This window comes from Rhinichthys klamathensis, unplaced genomic scaffold (assembly GCF_029890125.1).
Source record: "Rhinichthys klamathensis goyatoka isolate OS25496 unplaced genomic scaffold, OSU_Roscu_1.1 h1tg000092l_1, whole genome shotgun sequence".
NCBI lineage: Eukaryota > Metazoa > Chordata > Actinopteri > Cypriniformes > Leuciscidae > Rhinichthys > Rhinichthys klamathensis.
Window position 1 is genome coordinate 1,138,139 of NW_026606631.1, and position 25,457 is coordinate 1,163,595.

The 25,457-nt window shown below is 38.6% G+C and overlaps 1 protein-coding gene across 3 annotated transcripts in view; it reads right to left on the minus strand.

Moving 5' to 3' along the window:
• Positions 1 to 673: 673 nt before the first annotated feature.
• The window catches only part of rassf7a (Ras association domain family member 7a), a 46,742-nt gene continuing 21,958 nt past the window's right edge, over positions 674 to 25,457 (minus strand). For 2 of the 3 annotated variants that reach the window (XM_056252103.1, XM_056252102.1), the window contains exons 2-6: positions 14,196 to 14,354; positions 12,790 to 13,652; positions 11,446 to 11,614; positions 3,226 to 3,312; positions 674 to 948 (exon numbers count right to left, since the gene is read on the minus strand). In XM_056252103.1, the coding sequence (XP_056108078.1) occupies positions 917 to 948; positions 3,226 to 3,312; positions 11,446 to 11,614; positions 12,790 to 13,652; positions 14,196 to 14,298 (1,254 nt within the window). In that variant the 5' untranslated portion in view covers positions 14,299 to 14,354 and the 3' untranslated portion in view covers positions 674 to 916. The remainder of the gene's footprint in view (positions 949 to 3,225; positions 3,313 to 11,445; positions 11,615 to 12,789; positions 13,653 to 14,195; positions 14,355 to 25,457) is intronic. The other variant, XM_056252101.1, reaches the window with a different exon arrangement.

Here is a 25,457-nt window from a genome sequence, read left to right on the forward strand (position 1 = left end):
ATTTGGACCCCACTGTATACTCTCAGGGTCATTTTAGAAAAATTAAGTTTGTTTTATTCATATTGTTTTAGTTTTTTAAATGTCTATATAGCTTTTATTACTCTTTTCCATTTTAGTACATCAATTAAACCAAATAAAAATGAAAAGCTGAATAATTTTTGGTAACACTCTACAGTAAGGTCCATTAGTTAACGTTATAATCCATTAACTAACAGTGCATGAGAAATATATTTGTATTTGTTCATGTTAGTTATAAAAATACAACTGTTTCATGTTAGCTCAGGTCCATTAGATAATATTAACAGATGCAACTTTTGATTTTAATAATGTATAAAGTAAATGTTGAAATTAACATTAAGATTAATGAATGCTTTAGAAGTATTGTTTATTGTTAGTTAATGTTATCTTAACTAATGGTAACCTTATTGTAAAGTGTTACTGTTAATTATATTTTATTTCAGTTTAAGTTTATTTTATTTCAATCACCACTTTTCATGGTTTTAGTTCTAAACGAATAACAGTTGTGTGATATGAACACTCATTTTAGCCTATAACATGTATATTATTAACCCAGTGTAAGTGTTAGAAAACATCCAGTGTTTGCTTTCTCTTAACATCTGAACTTTGTGAATCAGTAATGAAGAGTCCCGTCGACAAACCATCAAGAGCAAGTCATCGAAGACACAGTCTTTATTAAATACATAGACAAAAGTAAAAGTCCTCGAGATAAAATCTGGTAATATTTTACAGTAAATACATGTTTTTTGAAATGTACCAAAAAGTAGTAAATATATCATTAATATATATATATATTCATATATACAGGATATATATAACATGAACTGTTATACTGTTGCCAGTTAAGATGAATTTAAGCAGAAACCCACTCTACATCCTTAGCCCTGCTTCAGGTTTATTACCGCCAAGACGATTCCCTGGAAGTCAGGACTGCAAGACACATAGAAAAGTACATAGAGTGAGGCTGTTGGGTTTAGAAACCATGATAGGTACAAAAATACTTCATCTGTGGAGGTTTCAGACACACTCCCATGCACACAGCAGCAGAGAGAACAGGGGAAAGTCCACACGCCTCACTTAGCAGAGTTAGCAGTCGCTAAACCAGAAACTCAGTCTCGTGGAGGAATATGTGATATAGCACAAGGCATTGATAATGTGTGGGAAGGATGAATTCGACATCCATCGGTTCTTTGGAAATAGCGAATACACACAGAGACGTTCCAACAGTCCAACAGGTTTATCCCCGATAGTAGCAGATACAGACCAGAAAAACAACGGATGACTGGTGAAACATCTACTGATGATATTCTTGTCATTTATATGTTACTTGCTCAAAGAAAATAGCTAGCCACTGGTTCCCCTTTTAAAAAGTCCCCAGCTTTGTAATTGTTTGAAAGTATATGAGTGGAAATAGTTGATATTTTTGAATACTTGTAAATGCCATTTGTTCACAATCAGATGCCACAAACGTGATGCTTTCAAAATGACTCTTTTATGTACACTGGTCACAATCTTTGTATTAACATTCAGAATGAATAAAATGACGGTTTGGATCATTGTCCACTCGGCACATCTTGTGGACAAATAGTTGTTTAAGGAGACATTAACATGTCACATCATTAGACGTGTTAAAGTGATAGATCACCCACAATTGAAGATTTTGTCTTGATTTATTCACTCTCATGATGTCCAAACCTATATGATTTTCTTTATTCCGTGGAAAACAAAAGGAGATATTTCGCGAAATGTTCAAGCTGCTGCTTTTCCATTCGAAACCATATATTAACCAGTTGCAAGATTCACAACACATTCTTAAAGGGACAGTTCACCCAGTCATCATTTACTTATCCTCATTTCGTCCCAAACACGTGAGACTTTCGTTCATCTTTGGAACACAAATGAAGATATTTTAAATGAAATCTCAGAGAATTACCATTTTGACGCTTCAAAAAGTTCATAAAGAGATCGTAAAACTAATCCATATGAATTGAGCGGTTTAGTCCAAATTGTCTGAAGAGACACGATCGCATTTATGATGAAAAGACTGAATTAAGGCTTTTATTTACATATAAACATTGATCTGCGAACATAAACAGAAGCTCAAACGTGATGCGTAACAAGAGAATGAAGCTCATTGGTTCTCGCACGTCAAGCGAACAAGCTTGAGCTTCCATTTACCACAACTGATGAGTGTTGATGAGTGCCTATATGTGGATGAAAGACTAAATTAAATCTGTTTATAATATAAAGTGATTGTGTCTCCAGAAAATTTGGACTAAACTGCTCAATGCAAACTTTTTGAAGCGTTAAAGTAGTAGTTGCATAGACTTTCAATGGAGGGACAGAAATCTTTCAGGTCTCATAAAAAATAACTTCATTTGTGTTTCGAAGATGAACGAAAGTCTTACGGGTGTGGAACGACGGGTAAATTCATTTTGGGGTGAACTATCCCTTTAAAAGCTCATCACTGGGAAAACATTCAGTTACATGGAAGAAAGGTATACAGGTTTGAAACCCCAAGTAAAGTAAATGACAACTGAATTTTTATATATAAGGTGAAGTATCCCTTTAATAACACACACACACACACACACAGAGAGAGAGAGAGGGCGAGAGAGGCACTTTAAATCAGCGAAACAGGGCTGAAAACAACACAATGTAAGGACACCAAACTGGGACAGAAGAGCGTAAAAAAGCAGAGGTGTGTAGAGCTCAAAGGAACACTGCAGAAACACTTTAGTTTGCGAATTTTAAGTCAAATTGCATCTTCATAAGCAAACATATCTCAACTAGATTTCAACAAAAGTTGTTAGCAGCTTGTCAAGATGTAATTTGGAACCAGCCCACTACCCTTAAACTAAAGTGTTGAAGAACACAGGTCATGGTAACACTTCTTTATGAAAGGCACTACATACTGACAATGTAATATGTAACATCCATATTTATAGACCCAAGTAGTTAAACAAAATCAGCATATACTGTATATTAATAATACTAATATACAGAGACTGTATATATATCGGTAATGTTGTGTAAATTAGTTGACGCAATGCCTTTCAGCTAAAGTGCTACAATAATCAGGCATGTTGATGGAAAGAGTGCGGTTAGGGGGGGGGGGCACCATGCAGGCACTTCACCCAGACAGGACTGTCCCGCTGGGGTTGAGGAGCAGGGAAGCAGCAGCGGGCGTCTGTCACACATACACACCCTCAGGGTTCAGGCTGGACACCAGCGGGTGCTGCAGGTTTCGAGGGTGACCAAGGAACTGCTTAGCCGTGGGACGTGGGGGGGATTCTGTGGCAAAGAAATATGGAGTCAAATATACAACAGCAACATCATATAACGTTCAAATAAACACACATATCTGTGCTGGCCATATGACCATAGTACTGTACTATTTGTGCAGTATGCTATGTATATTCATGGAATAACAAAAATAAATCCAGTGTACAACCAAAAATCATTAAAATAAATGCTGTATCCCACAATGCAACCCACTTTCCATTTCCAGCTGAGATGTTTAAAATCTCCTTCTTGACAAATTTTTCTTGATCAATTTTCACGTTACTCTAATATTTAAATCCAAGAAGATGACCGAATGCTATATTCTGAATTAAATATGCATAAACAATCATAACTGGATAATATGACAACAAAGTGAGACAATTTACCATTACATATCGCATACTGATTCATAATAGGGATGCCCTGATATGAACATTTTGGCTGATACCGATAACCGATAATTCTTGATATTTGAAAGCCGATAACCGATATATTGGCCGATAATTCTAAATCAAATTCTTTATATAATTTTTGTGAGCCTCATTACAAAACCAAAAGTCTCACCATTAAAAGCCTTGTCCCAAAGCACACACTTATAATGCTCTTATTATAATTTTATTGTTATGATAATTTTATAATGTTACACTTAACTGTATTTTCCTTTTTTTAAAGTGATTCCAATCCTATTTCATCCATCACCATCATGGCGAACAGCTGAAGGAAATGATCCATTATTTATTGGCTTTATTATATCTGCCAAATTATCTTATCGGGCCGATAACGATAACATAAAAATTAACGTGTATCGGCCGATACCGATATGGTGGCCGATATATATTGCATCCCTAGTTCTGAATGAAATACTTGTCTACTGTGCAGTATATACTGTACACTGCCTACTATTTAAAAAATACACTATGTGAAACAGTATGCATTATGCAAAGATAAACATTTAAAACATTAGTATGCGGCTTCCGGTATGCGACGGAACGAGGTGGACGTGTGAAACGATAGCTCCGTAAAGTCAGACGATTAAAACCCCTTGAATTCAGCTAATATTATCTAAGTTTAGGTAAAAGACTCGGAATATGAGCGGGGGTACTAAAACAAGAAACCAAAAGATGACTGGAAAAGCGGAACAAGAGGGACGCAAAGGAGGTGAACCGAATACACCAGATGCTAACAATGCTAGCATAAACGCACACAGCAGTGTCTCGACTTCTCAACCAAGTTTGAAAGATATAAGCGATCAAATAAGCAACCTTCGAACTCAGCTAAATGCCGATCTAACATCGTTTAAAGAAGAAGTAAAGAGAGAAGTGAAAGAGGAACTGTCAGAATTCAGACAACAGATTAACCAACAGTTAGCTTCTACGACGCTATCCTTACAAGAACATGACAATAAACTCGAGGAGGCGGCGGCGCGAATTGAGGAATTGGAAAGTTGGTCGGCAGTGGCAAATGAAGTGCTCCAAGAGTCACTAAAAGAGCAAAGGGCATTGCGGGGAAAAGTTGACGATTTGGAGTCAAGGGGGAGGCGAAACAACCTCAGAATATACGGGGTACGCGAGGAAATGGAAGGTCCCTCTGTGATTCAATTTGTGGAGAAGCTGTTGGTGAGCGAAAAACTTATTGAAGAAGGGACTGATGCCCAAATACAACGCGCACACCGCTCACTTGGCCCGAAACCGACCCCCGACACCCCCCCGAGATCAATAGTTGTTAACTTTCTTCAGTATAGAGTCAAAGAAGCGGTTCTCAGAAACGCCTGGAAAAAGAAGATTCAGCTTGGGGATAAATTTCTCTCTTTTGACCACGACTACACAACAGACGTGATCCAGCAACGCAAAGCTTACAAAAAGATTAAGCTTGTTTTGAAAGAGAACGGCATACGCTTCCAGACGCCATACACCCGATTGCGTATCCATTGGGAGAGTGGCCAACAGACCTACAACAGCGCTGAGGAAGCCGAAAGAGATCTGCATCGCCGAGGTCTTCTAGTTGAGGGCCACCTCGGTGTGGATAATACCAGCGGAACTGGCACACCAGCGACCCGAAGACTGGACCAAACATCGCCATGGCAACGCATGCCCCGGCGCGGAGAGAAGGAGACAGCCAAGAGAGCACGGGAACGGCTACAGGAATTCCAACGGAAGTTCACTACTTGATCCGAGAAGACAAAGACGTGGAGACCTGAGGGAAATAGGTACTAGCTATGTTCCAAAGAGCTGTGTGTTCAGTTGCTTTTTGTCACAGACTGTCAATGATGTAAACACTAATATTGTCACTCTTTTTTATGATTCAAATAGTCTGATTTGAACGAGCTAAAACGCCTAAGGTAGAATTAGTGGAAAAGCTCTTGTTGTTTTATACGCTGGTTCTGGGAGGGGGTCCTCTCTTAGAGGGAGGCTTTCCCCCTTACCTTATTTTGGCGAAATGGGGGAATTGCAAATACCCTGCCTTGGAAGCCTTTTTTCAGTTTAACGTTATTTGTTCTGTTGCTTTAAGTTCAGTTTTGTTTTTATTTTTATTTACAAAGTTCATGTTCAAAGTTCATGGTTATAAGACAAGCAACCAATCTGAACCACCTCGCATTTATGATGCACAGTCAGAAGCTTAAATTAATGTCATTGAATGTCAATGGATTAGGTAACCCAGTAAAGCGGGCAAGGGTGATGAATAAGATAAGGAAAGACGATATGCACATCATCTTGCTACAGGAAACACATTTAGGAGCTTCGGAGCATGAAAAACTTATTAAATTTGGTTACAATATATTTTATAGCTCATATTCACAAAGTCATAGGAGGGGAGTTGCAATACTTGTAACCAAAAAAATAAAGCTTGATATTTTTAAAGAAATAAAGGATAAGGAGGGTCGATATATTCTAGTAAAGGGTAAAATCAATAATAATCTTATGACATTGGTTAACATCTATGCACCACCGGAATGCGAAACAACATTTTATAAAGAATTCTTTGATACACTCACAGCAGAAGCGGAAGGGATCTGTGTATGTGGAGGGGATTGGAATTCAGTCTTAAATTTGAAACTAGATACCACAAGTAAAAATAGGAGTAAAAGAAATCTTACAAAATTACTAAATATTTTGTTGGAGGAAACTGGCATGGTGGATGTGTGGAGGAAGCTCCACCCAACTATGAGGGACTATACACATTACTCAGTGCCTCACTTGGTTCATTCAAGAATAGACTATTTTATAATGAGACAGGAAGATTTCTACAGGGTAACCGAATGCAAGATCGGAGTCACTGATGTTTCAGACCACAGCGCAATATATTTAACTCTTAACTTGGAGAATAACCCCAAAAATACTGTATGGCGATTAAATGTGGGCCTCCTTAACAACCAATCAGTAGTTGGATCTGTCAAACAGGACATCAAAACATTTATAGAAGAAAATGACAATGGGGAGGTGGATCCATCAATAATATGGGACTCGCTAAAAGCTGTCTTACGAGGAAAACTAATAGCCAAGGTAACAAACATTAAGAAAACTAGGATTGAAGCATATAAAAGATTAATTAAAGATTTAAAAGATAAAGAGGAAAAATTCATTTTGAAAAAAGATCAAGACACTCAAAAAGAAATTCAAAAATTGAAAATGCAACTTGAAAATTATTTAGATGATGAAGTAGAGAAAAAAGCTAGATTTACAAAACAAGCATATTATGAACTAGGCCCAAAATCAACAAAGTTTCTCGCTAGAAAACTACGCAAACAACAAGCGGACTCAACAATTTTGAAAATTAAAGACCCTATCTCGCAAAAGCTTCGAACTGAGCCAAAAGAAATAGAAAACACTTTTTATCAGTACTACAGCAAATTATATTCACTAGAGGGCGCTTCTAACAAAGAGTCGATTAGAGCATTCCTAGACAAATTAGACCTTCCCTGTATAGGAGAAATACAAAATAAAAGAATATTAGCAGAAATCACATCAAAAGAACTGGATAAAGCAATAAATAGACTAAAGGCAAATAAAGCCCCAGGTAGTGATGGTTTCCCCGGCGAGTGGTATAGGACTTTTAAGGTAGAATTGAAGCCGCTTCTTCTTAGAGCTTTAAACTATATCCATAAAGAAGGCAAGACCCCTCCATCATGGAAGGAAGCAATTATTACGCTGATCCCCAAAGAAAATAAAGATAGAGATAATTGTGCCAATTATAGACCAATATCAATTTTAAATGTGGACTATAAGCTATATACATCCATCATTTCTAGACGATTTGAAACCTTTATTTCTGATATAATTGATGAGGATCAGACTGGCTTTATAATTGGTAGGCAAACGCAAGATAATATCAGAAGAAGTCTACATGTGATTCACAATATCTCCAGCAAAAAGCTTAAAGCGGCCTTGATCAGCCTCGATGCAGAAAAGGCCTTCGATCGAGTAAATTGGGATTTCCTATATCTAACGTTGGAGAAATTTGGCCTTACTAATGACTCTGTTCAATGTATTAGAGCAATTTATGATAAGCCAACCGCAAGAATAAAAGTGAATGGATCTCTGACAGACCGGTTTGAACTTAGTAGAGGATGTAGGCAGGGCTGCGGATTAAGCCCCACCCTTTTTGCTTTATACATTGAGCCACTCGCTCAAGCGATTCGGGAGAAAGAGGATTTAAAGGGGATTATGATCAACGAAAGAGAACAAAGGATCGGATTATTTGCGGACGATATATTGTTATTTCTAGAAGATATTAACATATCACTTCCCATACTGATGGATCTTTTGGGAAAGTATAATGAATATGCTGGATACAAGTTGAACATTTCCAAAACCCAAATACTATTGTTTAATCATTCACCCTCAAATGAAACTGCACGCACATATGATATAAAATGGAGCACCAACAAAATTAAATACCTCGGAGTATTTCTATCCAAAGATTCTTCACTACTATATAATTTTAATTACAACCCAATAAACGAAAGTATTAGAACAGACATCCAGAGATGGTCTACTTATCCACTCGGCTTAAGTGATAGAATAAAAGTGGTAAAAATGAACATCCTCCCTAGGCTACTTTACTTATTTCAATCCCTCCCGGTAAATATTCCGTCAAAACAATTCACAGAGTGGGATAAGCTGTTATCGAAGTTTATATGGGATGGGAAGAGGCCCAGAGTTAGGTATTCAACATTACAGCTGCAGAAGGATAAGGGGGGCATGGCCCTTCCAAATTTAAAAATGTATTTCTATGCAGCTCAATTGCGTTACCTGTGTTGCTGGTGTGACCCTAGTTACTGTGCCAAATGGAAAGAGATTGAGACATGCATCCCTGGGTACAATGTTCAGACACTCGTGGGAGAGGACCATATCCCAACTGATGTAATAGAAATACTTGGCCCAATTGCACAACTCACAATGGAAATTTGGTATAGTGTAGCAAGACAATTAAAATTGAATAAAGAAAGAAAAATATTAAGATGGGTAGCTCATGACAAAGACTTTAAACCAGGAATGCATGACTCAAATTTCAAATTTTGGACCAATAGAGGGGTTACAGCTTTTTGTAATTTAATTAATAATGGGGAAATAAGAAGTTTTCAATATCTGAAAGACAAATTTAGTCTAGATAATCGAGACTTCTTCCGATACCTGCAACTAAGAGAATACTATAATAAAGAAATTAAGGACAGAAACGAACCTAATGCAGTTTTAGAGACTCTGTGTGGTGCATACCAACAGAAAACACACAAAATTACTTCAAAGCTATACACTAGCTTAATGTCCTGTCAAAAAAACACAACCCTGTATGTCAAAGAAAAGTGGGAAAGAGAAGCAGCTGTCACGATCTCAAATGAAGAATGGTATAAAATCTGTGAGTTGTCACAGACATCTACAAATTCACAAAAATGGAGAGAATTCAATTGGAAAAATTTCATTCGATTCTTTATCACGCCATCTATTAAAGGTAAACAACTGTCCACCCAACAAGTATGTTGGAGGCAATGTGGCTCTGTGGATGCTACCCACACACATGTTTTCTGGGACTGTCTTGAGATAAAACCTTTCTGGACTTCTGTCCACCTTATTTTCTGCAAAGTACTGGAGTACTCTGTACCATTAACTTTTACAACAATGTATCTGGGTCTTTTGTCCAATGTAAAGAAAGATGATCGATATCTGGTTAAGATATTATTGTCGGCAGGGAGGAAAGCGATAACAAGAAGTTGGCTCAAACCTGAGCCACCCAGCCATACTCAGTGGATGGACATTGTGCAGGAAATATTCACCATGGAAAAAGAATGACCTTTATTCTAAGACTGAAAGAAGCTGAATTTAAAGAAAAATGGAGCAAATGGATAGCATATAGATTTGCATTAGAAACTGTGTAATCTGAAGTTTTTTCTTTATTATATATATATATATATATTTTTTTTATATATCATGACATCTGGTTGCTGTCTTATGTTTATTTGTTCATTTTTATTTTATTTTTGCATTATGTAACCATACTCAAAATTGAGATCACTATGCTTTGTCTTTGACCTGCCTAAAACAATAAAAATAAGAGTGAAAAAAAAAAAAAAAAACATTAGTATGCAATGTCACTTTATCTCATCGTGTTACGTTTAATTTAGTGAGCATGATCTAGTTATCCCGTTGGAAATATTTTCATTTTTGTATTAAAAAATCTATCTTAAAATGTGCAGGCTATACTGTAGCACACTAGAAATACGAAGATTAGTATGGTAGTATGCTATTCCAAATTTAGCCGTTGAAAACGGCAGATCATGTGATTCCAGTTACCAAATCATTACTAGCACATTGCATTGTAGGAAATAATATCATTCAAATTGATACATAGAATATACCCTGTAAAACATTACTTTATAAAATTTAAAAGTGATATTGATGTTAATTGTACCTTTTGTGACAGTTGACCTGAAACTGTGGTTCATTTATTTTGGCATTGCCCATTTAGACCATTTTGGCAAAATGTCTGTGATTTTATCACAAGAAACATTGATGACCAATTTATGTTGTTTTGGAAACATATTTTATTTGGTATTTGGGAGAACAGTAGAATCAAGCATGGTCAGATTTATATAATTAATTTTATTATTTTAATGGCAAACTTTTATGTTCATAAATGTAAATTCTCCTGTAAAAAAACCTTATTTTACTTCATTCAGGAAAGAAATTGAGCTTTATATTGATTCACTCCGACTTTCTATGAAGCAAAAAGCAATTAAGACATTGAAAATTCGTAATTGCTTTAATATCTTCATTAGCAATAGCCCCCTAGTGTGAAAGTCTTTGTTATATCTATGTTGTATGTCAATGATGTATACACAAGTGTTTGTACAAACTTTGTTGATAATAAAAAAGAGAGAAAAAAGGATATAATATTCTGCAGTGTGTATTTTGTATAGTGAACATTATAAATCAGTAAATCATTTGGGTATTCCAAGTATTTGTGTGAATACGCACTATAGTACTATGTTAGAATGCAACTAGTTGCCATATGTGTAGTATGCAGTAAACAGTATGCTAGTATTCATTTATTTACTCTGCCAGGCCATTAGATGGCGATGAAACACTAAAGACTGAACACGTAGGCCCTGTCCCAAATGGCACACTTCATGTGCACTTTCGGTCTTGTGGACTTACAATGGCTGCCGCGTGCGCGTGTCCGTTAAGTCCGTGAGACCGCAGTGTGTCCCATTTGTCATTTTTAGATCTCAGAAGGGTGCTCGCGAGCGCCCCCTCTGCGGTCGATTTGCGCCCTTGATGCGCACTTTTGCCGAGCCCACGCTGATGCGGACTCCACAGCAGACGTCTTCCCGACATTCAAAGCGGCGTTACGTTGCGAAAGTGCGGACTCAGAGGAAGACCGCGAGTGCTTAGGGTTCCATTTGGGACAGGGCAAGAGTATGCACATGCATGACGTCTTCCGTCTTCAGAGATTTGTCGTTTTTGTTGTTTACACGGAGACCGTTTTCAAAAACTTGCACTTCGAAACCCGTTTTTAAAAGTTTGCGTTTTAGGCACCCAAAACGCTGTTTTTGTGTAAAAACGAACTTAAAAAGTTTTTGGTTTTTGGTTGAAAACGGTGTCGTGTAAACAGCCCCAAACTGTGTGTGTGTGTGTGTGCAGGCCATACCATTGTGTTTGTCCTGCTGTTGTTGAGTCAGGTCCAGTTCTTCTGGGTGTTCATTAAGGTCTGTGCGGGATTGAGTGTGGGTGGGCAGGGCTCCAGCCTGCTGGATAAACTGTTGTAAATTACACTGTCTGAGCTCCTTATTCAACTCCTCCACTTCCTCCTGCTTTGCCTACACACAGAGAGAACAGACCATCACAAACAGCCTGCTGAATCAAATCAAGTACAGTTTAAATCATTATGAAGATGAATTATTAAACTCAGTCAGTTGCTGCACTGTATGTTGTTAAGATTCCTAAGATGGCCAACAACCTGCTCTTGGATTCATTTGAGATTTTTGCATTTATTAAATTATTTTTTAATATTTAGAATATAATATTTTGTTTTGACATTTTCAATATAAATTATTTAAGTAGTACCTTTAATGTAAAGGTACACACATGTACGATGTTCACACATGAAAACCTTTTGTTTTAATCTTGTGAATGTCTGAATACAAAACTTTTCTTTTCTTTTGCTTCTTTCTTGTAATTCCACCAGCAATCACAAGGGGACGCCATGTTTCAGCAGCAACAACAGCCACGGCAGTAGGTTTGTGCCCTGCGGCTCTGTTTACAGTAATCTCAGGATTTGTCCTCTATGTGTTTGTTTGACACCTATACGGCTGTAGGTTTCATAACAAGACAAGCCAAATTAAAATACAGACAAGTCAAAGGTAATCACAAAGTGTGTGACTCAAGTAATCACTTGAGTTTCTGTTCGGAAACTATGATAATTCACCGTGTGGTCATGGAGGAAGAGCAGCCTACTTCACATGCAAGACTTATCCAATGGGAATAGATTTTGACTATGTAAGATCCGGTTAGTCATGGCTGATTTTCTTGCTTTTTGGAAGAAGACATAAAGGAAGATTTTTGAGTGGCACTGTGATATAGTTCAGATCATCTTCACAGACCTGGAAGTCTTTGATTCAAGTCTCTGGAAGAGTGAAATATTGAAATGTCTGGTGCATAATTTCCTACAGTGTGAAATTCATACATGCCTAGCAGGAAAGGAAACTCATTTAATAGGTGTATACCTTTATTTTGTCCTTTCAAGGCATAAAATACACAGGAAATAAAATAAATGTATGCGTGTCCAAATAAAAACATTAGTTTTTGTGCACAGAAAAGTAGGTTAAAAGAGTGTGAACATCTGAATAATTTCAAAAGGTGAGTTCCTTTGTTCACTTTCAGATTTTCAGTTCATTGCTCGTACGCCCTTTGCCTGAGGGGACAGTAAAACCTGCCAGCATTTTGCAGCCAACAGCTATAAACCTCTTTCTTGAGCCACGCCCTCTCTGCTTACCTTCAGCAGAGTCTCCGCCCTCCCCAAAGCCTTCTCAAGCTCTACTAGCTCTGCCTCCAAGTCCTCCCCCTGCTTTTGTCGACTTTGAACATCTGCCTTGACTACCCCCACAAAGTCTTTTGAATCGGGCTGATTGGGCAAGGTGTCCACCTGTAGCATTTCCCTCTGGACGTCCTTTTCAAGTTGCATTGCACGAGTGTTGAATTCATGCAACTTTTGCCCACAGTCATCCAGTTTAGCATGCAGCTCTCCTAACCGCCGCTTCATCCCACGCTCCCTCTCGGTCTCTAGCTTTAGTTCCTCCTCCCAGAACTCCTCGTCCACCAACTCTTGCTGGTTCTTCCACAAGGTATTTTCCAAGACTTCCAACTCTGCCTGCAGGGACGACTCCTCTGTAGACGTCTGGTCCCAAGTCTCGCATTCCCTGTCCACGTCCACCAGCTGGGACTCAAGGGCACGGAGCTGCTCCTGCTGCTGGAGAACATGCCGAAACACCTCCTCTTTAGATGGCGCCGGAAGGTACGGCGTGTGAGGAACTGGGGATGCCCTCTGTTCAGGAGAGGGTGTTTTACGAGAGTCTTTAGTTTTTGTACGAGGAGAACAGGAAGGGCCCAGGTTGAAGGTTAAGGATTTCTTCGGTAGTCCCCGTTTGGGTTCTGACGTGGAAGGCTTGGAGTGAGGGAGGGTGCGGCTGTGCAGACTTTGATCTTCACTGCTGCTGGGACCGGTCCGCCGCAGGAAGAACTGCACCTCACTGCTATGTTGGCCCAGTTTGGCCAGGGACTCCAGTGGGCGCTCATTGGCTAGAAGTTGGCGCTCAGTGTCCCTCAATCTCTGAATGAGAACGTAACGACCCGTCTGGCCTGTAGAGAGCACAGGGGTAGTTAGAGTCCAAAAAATGATTCACACCTACTTACTTTTCTGTACCCTTTTTATGTGGACAACCCCCTTGGATCTGGGGGAACTGTCCTAGGGTTACTTTAAGTGTCTTGCTCAAGGGCACTATGGCAAGGGCTCATTGACCACCACTTTGTTGGCTTCTAACCTACAATCTACTGGTTACCCAACCCAGATCTAATGAAATGCGTCTCTATAGGACGCATTGTGTTTATCGTGCAATTTATACCCGAAAATTAGTTTTTATGTTCATATGATACCCCTTGGGTCGGATTAGTGGTGTTGTGCATGTGCGTATTATAAGTTTGGGTAGGATTAGTGGTGTGGGGTATGTGGGTATTACATGTGTGCGTATCATATGCACGTAAAAACTAATTTTCGCGCATAAATTGCATGATAAACACAATGCGTGCTATAGAGACGCATTTCATGAGATCAAGCTGTGTTACCAGTCCAGATCTTTGAATGTCTAACCTCACCACCTTAAGTTCATTCTCAGAGGTACTTACCAATGGCTTGGGCGAGTGCAATGACTACATCCTGGCATGACGTCTCTTCCGACAGGCCGCAAACCACTCGTACAACTCCATCCACCCAAACTTTCAGCTCCATCAGAGACACAGGACACAGATCAGCTTACATCAGCAATGCATGACAATGTCTGGATTCTGAAATGACAAAACAGCAACAGTGACAAGTTAATGCAACATGTTTTCATGGTCTGAAAAAGATTACATTACAAACTTCAAAAAATCCATGCAGGTCTGATTCAACAGTTTTTAAAAAGTATTATTTTTAAGTTGACGTCATCCTAAAAAAAGCGACGCCCATGGTACAAGATGCAATACAATGGCCGAAGACATCCATGTGACATACATATGCATAGATCAATTAACAAAACAGTGCACAAGAATCCATGGCCCAAACCCAAAGTACTGGAGCCCTTAGTTAAAGTCGTCTGTGGACAGGGGCGTAGTTTGTGGGCGGGTGGAGGTACAGAATTAGGGTATTAATTAATTATATACATCACACGTTCAGAGCTTTTATACATGCTAAGTTTCCCTCTGAACTGAATGGACCAATTATCAGCGCAATATGACTGAAGCCTGGTTTATTTAATTGTGCATTTGTGGAGTGCAAAATATGATCTAAAACAGCCACATAAATTAAAAAGAAAAATTAAAAGAGGAAAGAAACTCATCTTGCACCAACATAAATTAGAAAACTTTTGAATCTATTCATTACCACCCATACTAGAATTTATCACTTCTTTGATTGTATTTATTGTGGTAAATTCTGACAAACTTGTACTGAATTTATAATAAATAATCTGTTAATGAAATATATTATTCTACTAAATTACAACTGTGCCATGTTGTAGCTAGCTATAGTTTCTAAATGTGTATGTTGCTATTTTTCATAACAAAAGCTATAGATCAATAAAAAAAGACAAGTCAACATTGGCCTACTAAGGAGACAAAAATGGTCTCACCTATAATTATAGCCTTATTGTAACAAATGATACAGCTAAATAATTAAAATAAATATAGTACAGTTTCATAAGGGCAAGTAAAAGTTAGAATCAAGAGCTTTAAAGTCTGGACCTTCTTGATTTATTGACCAAACAATCAGTTTTCCCCATGTGTAAAAATGTGTTATGACTGACAAGAAAACCTGACCTTCAGATATTCATCATGGCCGAAATCATTAAAAGTCTGATGAACTGTTAAGGAGTAGGAAATAAACAATTTCAAAGTAAAGTTAGTTTGACTTTCCATGGCACTTTGAAGTGGAAAATTAATTCTGTCAAACTGATAAGGTCCCAGATGCTTAAATATAAAATAGCTACAGCATATATCCTATGTAAACAAGTAATTGTTGACTAGGCTATTACTTTATTGGAGTTATGTTATCAACCAACTTTGCATGTGTGAATAGGTAAAAACCACAAAAGACCATTTTGCAAAAATAAATCAATAAACAAACAAACAAATCTCACGAAGCTCCCTCTAAAGCCCCGGGACCCCACTAGAAAGGTTCACTCTTCAATGTTCAGACCAAATCTACGTCCTCATCTGTGGAGTTTGAGAAGACAAAACGACCAAAGTGCCAATCTCTAGTCTAAACTTGTCAATCAAATCAAGCTATTTTCAACTTCAGTTGTTTCTACCTGATTGCTCAAACTCTGCAGGATTTCCAGCCATGAGACATGAAATCATGATTGAACATCAGGTCCAGTGGGTAAGCAAATTTCAAGAGTTATTATTAGCAGGAGGTTGATGGACTCATAGCTCTGCTCCAATTAACTGCACTGCTGGCTCTCTTCAAAGGCATTTTGGCAGATGAATGCTTAAGGGAACAGACAGGCAGAACTTAGTTGTTCAGAGACTGCATGTGCTTGCATGTGTTTCTGACTCCACTTTGAAGCCCCACAGCAGGAACAGATGGCACTGCTAAGGTAAGGTGTAGCATCTGAACTTTTAGCCGTGCAGTTATTGAGTGAATCCCAGTTTGTGAGATTAATAAGAGTGAGACAAAATGAATGTTGTCTCTGTGCACTTTTGACTGTTACGTATTGCAACCTTTGTGAGGAAATTCTACGGTAAAGTCTACTGCATTAACTAATGAAAACAAACAGTGCTGAGATACAAAGCAGACCATTTAGCAGCTGGTAAGTACCAGATGATGGATGCTCTATCTCCAGGCCTGAAAGTCAGGTTTAATAGAGAATAAAGGGAATGAGGGTGAGAGGAGCAGGAACATGTCTGGGTCATATTTTGGCCCCCAAATCGAAATATATAATGTATATAAATACGTTTTTCTTATGCATTGTGTGTGTGTGGATTATATATATATATATATATATACATACACACACTACAAACACACACACAGACACAATTTAATAGGCTTAAATTTTCTTCATCCTAAACCTTCAAAAACTTCCCCAATTTTTCTAATACTTTTCTAATTTTGGGCTGTTTTAAATGACATTCACACAACTATTTTTTACATTCAGAAACGCAATCAAGTGTGACAAAGTGTTTCTGAAAGCAGCCACTTGGCATTTGAGCCATCTAAATAAATAATTAGAAACCAGCCAAAGCACACCAACTTGTACGAGTCATTTGATATTTAGGCCACAAACGGTGTAATGACTGAGTTTTTACAACACAGGCTCTGTTTACACCTGGTATTAAGATGCGTTTTGGTCGATCGGATCCCAAGTAGACGAGGGAGACACAATCCCGTTTACACCTGGTGTTTTAATCTGTCTCTTTTGACCACTTCTGTCCTGATTTGTTCGCGGGGGGGGGGGGGGGGGGGGGGGGGGGGGGTCTATGGGCGGGTAAATGTACAGGTTTTGTACATCTTTCGATCTAATTGATGAAATAAGCTCACGCAATTTACATATGAACACGACTGGAGAAAACAGAAAAACTTACAGAGAGCAGCAGCTTTAGTTTCTGCTCTGACAGCAAAAAGCCCAGCCGAACGCTGTGAGTGTGTGTTAGAAATCAGGAATGGTGAGAGAACATTGTGCTTGGTACATTTTTCGTCTTCAAACCAAAAATGGGTCTTTAGTCGACGAAGTTTAAATCTCGTCTGTCTAGCGCACTTCCCATAATGGTTACCCATTAGGTCAGAAGGCAGTTCGCACACATTGGACCACATGAGCGTTTACACTGTTTACAGTCAAATTTGTTTTCGACTACCTCTGGAAGTGGTCGAAACGAAAGTAGACGAGCTCAAAAAGTTTTAGACCCTGTTTACACCTGTATTTAGTGTCGTCCACTTGTAATCCAATCGACCAAAACGCACTTTAATGCCAGGTGTAAACAGAGCCGGATTACAGTAGTGCAGGTAAAAAAGTTACTCCTAAACTTGATTTCGGTTTTCTATCCACCTGCTCTTGTAAGTCTCTTAATCTATTGTTTTTCTGTTCTTCAAAAACTCTGAAATGGTGCTGAATGCACTGAGGCATTTCCATCCACACTGAAGCAGAGGAATGCCACCTTGTTGGGCCACGTGAGCGGAGCGAAGAGTAAAACAAATCTCCTTTTGTCTCCTGTACCTCTAACAGGCTCATACTGAATCAGGTCCGTGGCCTCGGGGTAAACTCCTCAACGCAGCCCACTGAAGTTACCAGGCCAACAAAGCACTGGAATGTGAAAGATGAAGCGCAGAAGAATCAACAGGTGCCAAACTCGGACAGTTGCTCTTATGTTCACTGTATTAGTGTTAGAACTACATATTTTAGCATTGTGATTTGACTCACAACAGGCTTGCATTTGAGATTTGGGTGGATCTCCGTCGACAACTTCCATCTTAAAACGCAATCACTCGCACATGTCCAGACCCACTGCTTCAGAAATGCAGACCCACCCCAGACACGTCTAAAACATCCCGGTCTCCTCCCTTCAGAGCGCCGCCTCCAAAAGCTATGATTACTGGAATGATCCCGTTCCTCTCTCTCATCATCCTCTTTATGTTTTGCGGGCTGTTGGGAATATGTCCTGAGGAACAAGCGCGCTGTTATTGTGCAGGCGTGGTGCTTTCTCTTGATGCAGAGTTTATTAGCCAGCTGTTCTTATCCAAACACTACTGTGTGAAGTTGCCATTAATAAATCAGTGTAAATGTATTAGACAGTTAGAGGAGTGAAGCTCTCGGGGGAGATGGAGTAGATTCACACAAGCACATCTGCAGAATGAAGCCCGTAAACACCACCTTGCCCCACAAGGGAGGAGAGCTGTGCTATCTTTTAGCAATTCAGCTGTTTAATACACAAAATGTGAAAGCGTAAAAGTTCAAATAATTCATGAGGCTAAATTGAAGTTACACATGAAGACTATGTCTATTGAAGTATTAAACTTGTTGTGCTACAAACATGAATGATACCTTAAACAGTGCAAATGCACTGATATTTTCCAAACAGTTCAGGCCTGGCAGATGAAAAATGCAAAACACCCAAGCAACCACCTAGCAACTACCCAAAACACCCTATCAACTACATAGAAACGTGTTAACAACCCCAAACACCCTAGCAACCACCAATCAATTACCTAGACGCCCTATCAACCACATAGAAATGTGTTAACAACAACCCAAAACTCCCTATCAACCACCTAGCAACTAACCAGAACACTCTATCAACCACCCTTGCATCCACCTAGCAATGTGTTAACAACCGACCAAAACACCCAAGCAACCACCTAGTAACTGCCCAGAACACCCTATCAACTACATAGAAATGTGTTACCTCACACAAAACACCCTAGCAACCACCAATCATTACCTAGACATCCTATCAACTACATAGCAATGTGTTAACCACCTAAAAAAAAACACCCCAGCAACTGCCCAGAACACCCTATAAACGAAACAGAAACATGCTAACAAACAACAACCCAAAACACCCTTACAACACCCTAAGCAACTACCCAGAACACTTTAGCATCAGCATAGTAACATATTAACAACCACTCACCCTAACAACCAGCTAGCAACACCCTAAGCAACTACCCAGAATACTTTAGCATCAGCATAGTAACATATTAACAACCACTCACCCTAACAACCAGCTAGCAACACCCTAAGCAACTACCCAGAATACTTTAGCATCAGCATAGTAACATATTAACAACCACTCACCCTAACAACCAGCTAGCAACACCCTAAGCAACTACCCAGAACTCATTAGCATTTGCATGGCAACATTAACATCTCACTCTAGCAACTACCCAAAACACCATATCAACTACACAGCAACGTGTCAACAACACCCCAAACACCCTAGCAATTACCCAGAACACCCTATCAACCACATAGAAATGTGTTAAAAAAATCCTAGCAACCACCCTGGCAACTTGCAGAACATATCAGCATCCACATAGCAACTAGTAAACAACCACTCAACACCCCCTAGCTACCCCCTTAGCAACTACCCAGAACACCGTAGTAATCAGCCAAGTATTAGCCGCAATATGTCTAAACATAACAGTGGGAAAAACTTTGTGTTCTTCGAAAAGCTCTTGCGCCACTAAACAAAAATTGAGCTTTTGTTTTGTCTGTTCTTCTCCATGTAATCCAATGCATTTCTTTAAGCACACATCTTTGTGTCTAAGCAATGGAATATCTTGTCAAACGTCAAGCTGAAAAATCAAGCTGAATTTTACGGGTCACTTGCCATAATGGCAATAAACGAGCAAAATTACACCTGTTTGGCTCATGGTGGGTGTTAATTTCATACCGTTATTAATATGAACCGACACAAAAGGCCATTTGTGTCGCATGCAATAAGAAGCCAATGCTGCTACAGAAGCCAATGCTGTTGGTAGATGTAAAGCTGGAAGCTGTTGATGTACATATATCCCATGATGCACTTCATCTTCAGCCCCCATTTATGCACAACAACTGCTCTTTCTTACAAAATACCTGTGAGAGAAAACATCTGTTTTTACCCAACCACAAAAACATGTTTAATTTTTCTGCAGCTTTAAACAAAACAGTGGTAAAACACAAGGGCAGGGTGGGACGGTTCAGCTGTTGAGTGGCTTTGATTGAACGTTTCCTCAGCAGTCGATCACTGAATGAAGGAGGTGCTGAGGAAGGGATTGTGTCATGGGTGTGTGTGTGGAGAATTATTACTGTCTCGACTCATTATGGATCAATCAGTGATTTATTAAGATGGCATCTCCAATCACCAGCAGTGATGCATCAGCAACATCTCTGGATATTGGTCTTTTATATAGAAATTAAAACAAATAAACAGTCAGACTAGGGGTGGGAGATCTTCCCAAAATTTCATATAACAATCTTTTAACAAACAATCACGATTCACAATCTGAATCGCGATCTTCCCAATTTTGAGATGTACTATTGAGAATATCCAGACTATATGGACTTATCTATTTGCCCAATTTAAAACACAGTATTGCATTTAACAATCAGTTGTGAAAATAGTCATTAAACCCTGAATTAAACACTGCATAGTCTTCTCCTCACTGTATGCATTAAATATACATTGATTCTTATTAAAACTACTAAAGTTATTCAATCAAGAGCAGTGAGTGGACAGTGAGTGAACAGTAGCAGGTATTTGTATGAATGTACAATTGAGCCCCGCCTCCACTCACTCACTCCAGCTCAGAGATCCACTGGTTGACGATCACTCGTTGATCTGATTGGTTACAAGGTAGTTTGTGACGTCAGAAACACCAGCGATTTCAAACTGTGTTTTTGAGACTGTCTTTGATTCACTGCAGTTACAAGGAGAAAATACTCAGCAATGGTGTCGACTTATGAATTTACACATGGTTTGTCTTAAAGCATATTAAAAACACATAGACATATACACAACATTAAAAGCTTGATTTTCACCACAGGGGGACTTTAAGACCGAATGCATGGATCTTATATAATGACACGCATCCGATTTCTTTCCATACTGTTTATTCACTTAAAACGTTACTGACTGTCTTTATGTAAATAGTCGCCAATACGGACATTTTGACATATGTGTGTGTATATTTCACCATTTAGGCGCACACCTGAAACCCCAAGTATACTTTGCTCGTTCGTTTTCTGCTCAGTCCAAAAATATTGATGACATCACCTTACATTTGTAGGCATGTCCCAATATTTGACCAATAAAATGCACTCTATAATCACAATGTTCCACCCCCAAATACCATCTGTAACTGAGTACCAATAAGTAGCTAATCATTGTCCATAGCTGTGATGTAAACTAAAGACTAATGGTTATTCTTCATCTTCCTTTTTAAAAGGAAAATATGTCAGCAATGGAAGGATAATTGCGACAGGGCCAGTGTGGCCAGCTTGTGGACAAACTAATTAGCACAAAAAATTCATGGCTGGCTGCATAATTCTGTAACAACCGTACTGTCCCATCCATTCATGGAAATCCCACTCACACTTCTGCATTCAAATAACCATCAAACAACTCCAGGCAAGTTCTGAACATGCCCCCCGCCAACAACATTACAGATGAGTCAAGTTGGTGGTTAATATTTTTGTACTCATTTCCTCTTTGAATAACGGATTAGTCTTCTTTGAACAAACATGCACCTTTAAATATGTCATTGCTTTCACACATGAGTTACAGCCGGATCAGCGTGCATTGAGAGTCTCCATCCATAACCTGAACAGGCATTTCTTCATAATTGCCTTGTTGCCAGCACAAACGCAATCAGAAACTGAACCCAGTCCATAACTTTCCAATTTGTCTAATTTCCTGATCCAGACAGATATGTTTAAAGGAAACGAAGTAAAATTTTAACTCTTTTATTTACTGGTCTTATAGTTAACAATTCATTGGTAAATGTTCCTCCAAAAACAGTTTGTTTTCATAAATTCAACCATAGATTTGCTCATATTATACCCTGACATTTAAGACATGTAAGACCGGTTCCTGTATGCCTCGCTGCTGTCGTGGTTTGTGTTTGTAGCTCTGTATAGCTTTCTTTTGAATCTCTATCATTCCTTGTTGTTTATATTGCTAATTATAACTTACTCAACATCACCATATATCTGATATTGTCTAATATTGCCAATCACATTAATCTGACATCGCTAGCTATTAATCTAAATCGGTATCGCTACCACAACGCGTTAGCATTTCACTAGCCTGTTAACTTGTCATCTGTGTTTACCGTCTTTTTTTTCTCTCACACTCATTTTTACGAGTTCAAACTACTTTGGTAAGTCAAAATCAGTCAACAAACACGGTGAGTCATGTCATCTCCTGTTATTTACATGTTTAGTGTAGCCTCCTCTGTCAGCGATGAGGGTTTCACACGTGCTTCATTCTGAGATCTTCTCAGTCAGCCTGACTATTTCTCTCTGTTTTTGAGACAAATTCCAAACACATTTTCCAACAAAACAAACCATAAAGGACACAGTCAATGAGGACACAAGCTAACAAGAACAACATCACAGACACAAAATAAGACTTTATTTTATAATATATGATCTACCACAGTCCTGTAGCCTACAGCTCTTGGACCATGTGTTGAGGAGTAGCTATATTAAAAGCAGCGTTACTACAAATTGAACTGAAGTGCATAATTTGTGCTCTACTAGTGGTACTAAACGGAATTGCAATCTGATTGAGTTTTACATAATACTGTATTGTAACAAAAATGTGTAAAATGTTCTCCCTCACAAATGTAGTTTCATTTAGAAGTTTAGAAAATTGCTAAATTTGCAGAATAGTCTCAAACTTTTTGACAAGTCCCTCCAAGTCCACAGCGATATAAGGGCTCATGACTTTTCCAGTCATTTACGATTTACTGTAAAATAAATTAAGCATAAAGATTTTTAGATGTCTCCAACCGCATGAATGGCATGAGCGCCTCTAGACAGAGGAATGTTGAGGGCACCAAAAGTGACCAGGCTTCACCTCTAACCTAAACAAAGGCAGCCTGGGAAAACAAACAAGGCTGTCTCTGCTCACTGCCCAGAAATGCCTATCTTGGCTTCAACAAGTGGGATGCACACACACACACAAAGAGAGAGAGAGAGAGTGCAAGTGTGTGGGGACGCATTTATGTCAGGCCGTCAATGGGAAGGTGCATTTTGGTCTTTCGAATCAACTTTGCAAAAAGATCGTAAATTAAATGTGAATCTTGGGTTTGAAAACATCTGGAAAAATAATTCTGTGTGTGACCACAAGAAAAGAATCTGTAAGACATAAGCATAATGCATGGGTTGTAATTCCAGTCATAAAGACAGGTGGGTGGTTTTCACTTCTCATTAGAGGAACCAACCAGGTGTAAGCAGACCATAAGGGAATCTGCAGGGAGAATAGTGCGAGCCTTATACGACAAGCCCTATAAGAAACCAGCTTTGAAACATTATGTTCTCTTGTGTGGACTGGAGCTTTGCAGTTTGTCATACCCAATTAAATGTGTTTTTCCATAGAGGAAATGAAATCAGAAGAACTTGTTTACCGACATGACTAAACAGCCGTTCCAATTTAAGCCAGTGTATGTGTCCACTTTACCATCTCTGTTCCTGAAATTTACTTGCATACAGCGTGAGACTTCTGGTTCATAAGTTATTTAATAGTCTTTTACATGCCTGCTGCGCTAAATAATTCAAAACGGTGTTCCACACTTTATATAAACTTGCTTTCCATTCCAGATTAATCTAAATGATGAATATCAAAGCCTGAGGTGTAAAAGACAGATCGCCAACAAAGGAAGTCCTCGGGCATTGGCTTATTTTCAATGCAAGGCAGATCAGGTGCACCTACTGTGAGAGGCTATAATAAAACAGGAAAACTCCCCTGTGGTCAGACAGTAAAGACCTGGACATCTTTGAACAGGTGCACAAACTGTACATCCACCATCAAATTCCTTCTGAAGCGAAACATGAAATCAAAGATGATCCAATTTCCTTATACATCATGGATTCATTGTGCATGATCCAATAATGTATTTTATTCTTAATAAAAAACCTTGTCTTTGTAATCTTTAAATAATAAACGTTAACTAGAGATGGGTCTGGATGTTATAGTGATTTAAAACCAACTCGTCAGTTAGAGAGGTTGACTGGAGCGCGGATCTTTTTTGTAGTTTCATTCATCTTAAAAAAAAAAATGGTGGTGCTCTAAAGATGAACTGATAGATGAAATTTCAATATTTTTTAAATATACTTAAATATATACTCAACCATCTAGTAGTCATTTAGTGAGGTAAACCAACTCCTCAGTTAGAGATTTTGGCGAGTTTATTTTATTATTTTTTAAATAATTTTATTTATCTTAAATAATTTTGGTGTTTGCTCTAAAGTTGCTCTAAAGTTGAAGTGATAGATGACATTTCAACATTTTTAAAATAAACGTATTTAATATTTAGCCAAGGGGTAGCCTAGTCAGTGAGGTTAACTAGCAAGTTTATCTAGATTTTTTCTCTCTTCAATTTAGAGGTGGTGTTTTAAAGTGAACCAATTTGGTGTTGTAATTTAGAAATGCAATTTCAATAGTTTGCAATAATCTTCATATAACTAACTTGTCGGTTAGTGAGGTTGATAAGGAGATTATCAAATTTTTTCTGCAATTTCAATATTTTGCAATAATTATTTTTTACATATATACAGTATTTTATCCTTAACCGTTTTAAAACAAACTTCTCACATATTGTATTACTTTATATACTTGATTCCTCAAACCATCTTCACTCACCGACAAATTATGCTGCTTTAAAGAGGAAGAAATTAGTGACATGATTTCTCAGCGAGGTTTCTAGCATACTGAGATTGTGCTTTGCTTTAGCGTGCTTACAGTTCCAGTTGTTAAACAACCAAACATTTGAAGTATCCATGGTGATTTGAATGCTGACCAATGCTATCTTTACTCTGTAGAGCATGGTTTGTTCAAAAACCATGTTAAATTCAACTCCTACCCAAGATAGTGCATAAGCATTCACCACCTTTCCACAGTCCGTCTTTGCCCAAGGTCAAGGGTCTGTATTTGGACCTTTCAAGTTTCAGGGAATGTTTGCAAAAGGTCTGGAATGTGCAGTTTTAGCGACACATCCAGTCCCTGTGGCGGGAAACCTCACAGTTGATTCACTGACAAAACAGTAAGTGGAATGCGTGTGTTGCGAAACAGCACATTCCTGGTGTGTGAGCATTGCGAAGTGCATGCATTCTTGACATCCCCCTGCCTGCTTTATTCCAATTAAGCTGAAAAAAACCATGATAAAGAGTTACCTCCCACCAAGAGAGTGGATGAGGCGTCCTCAAT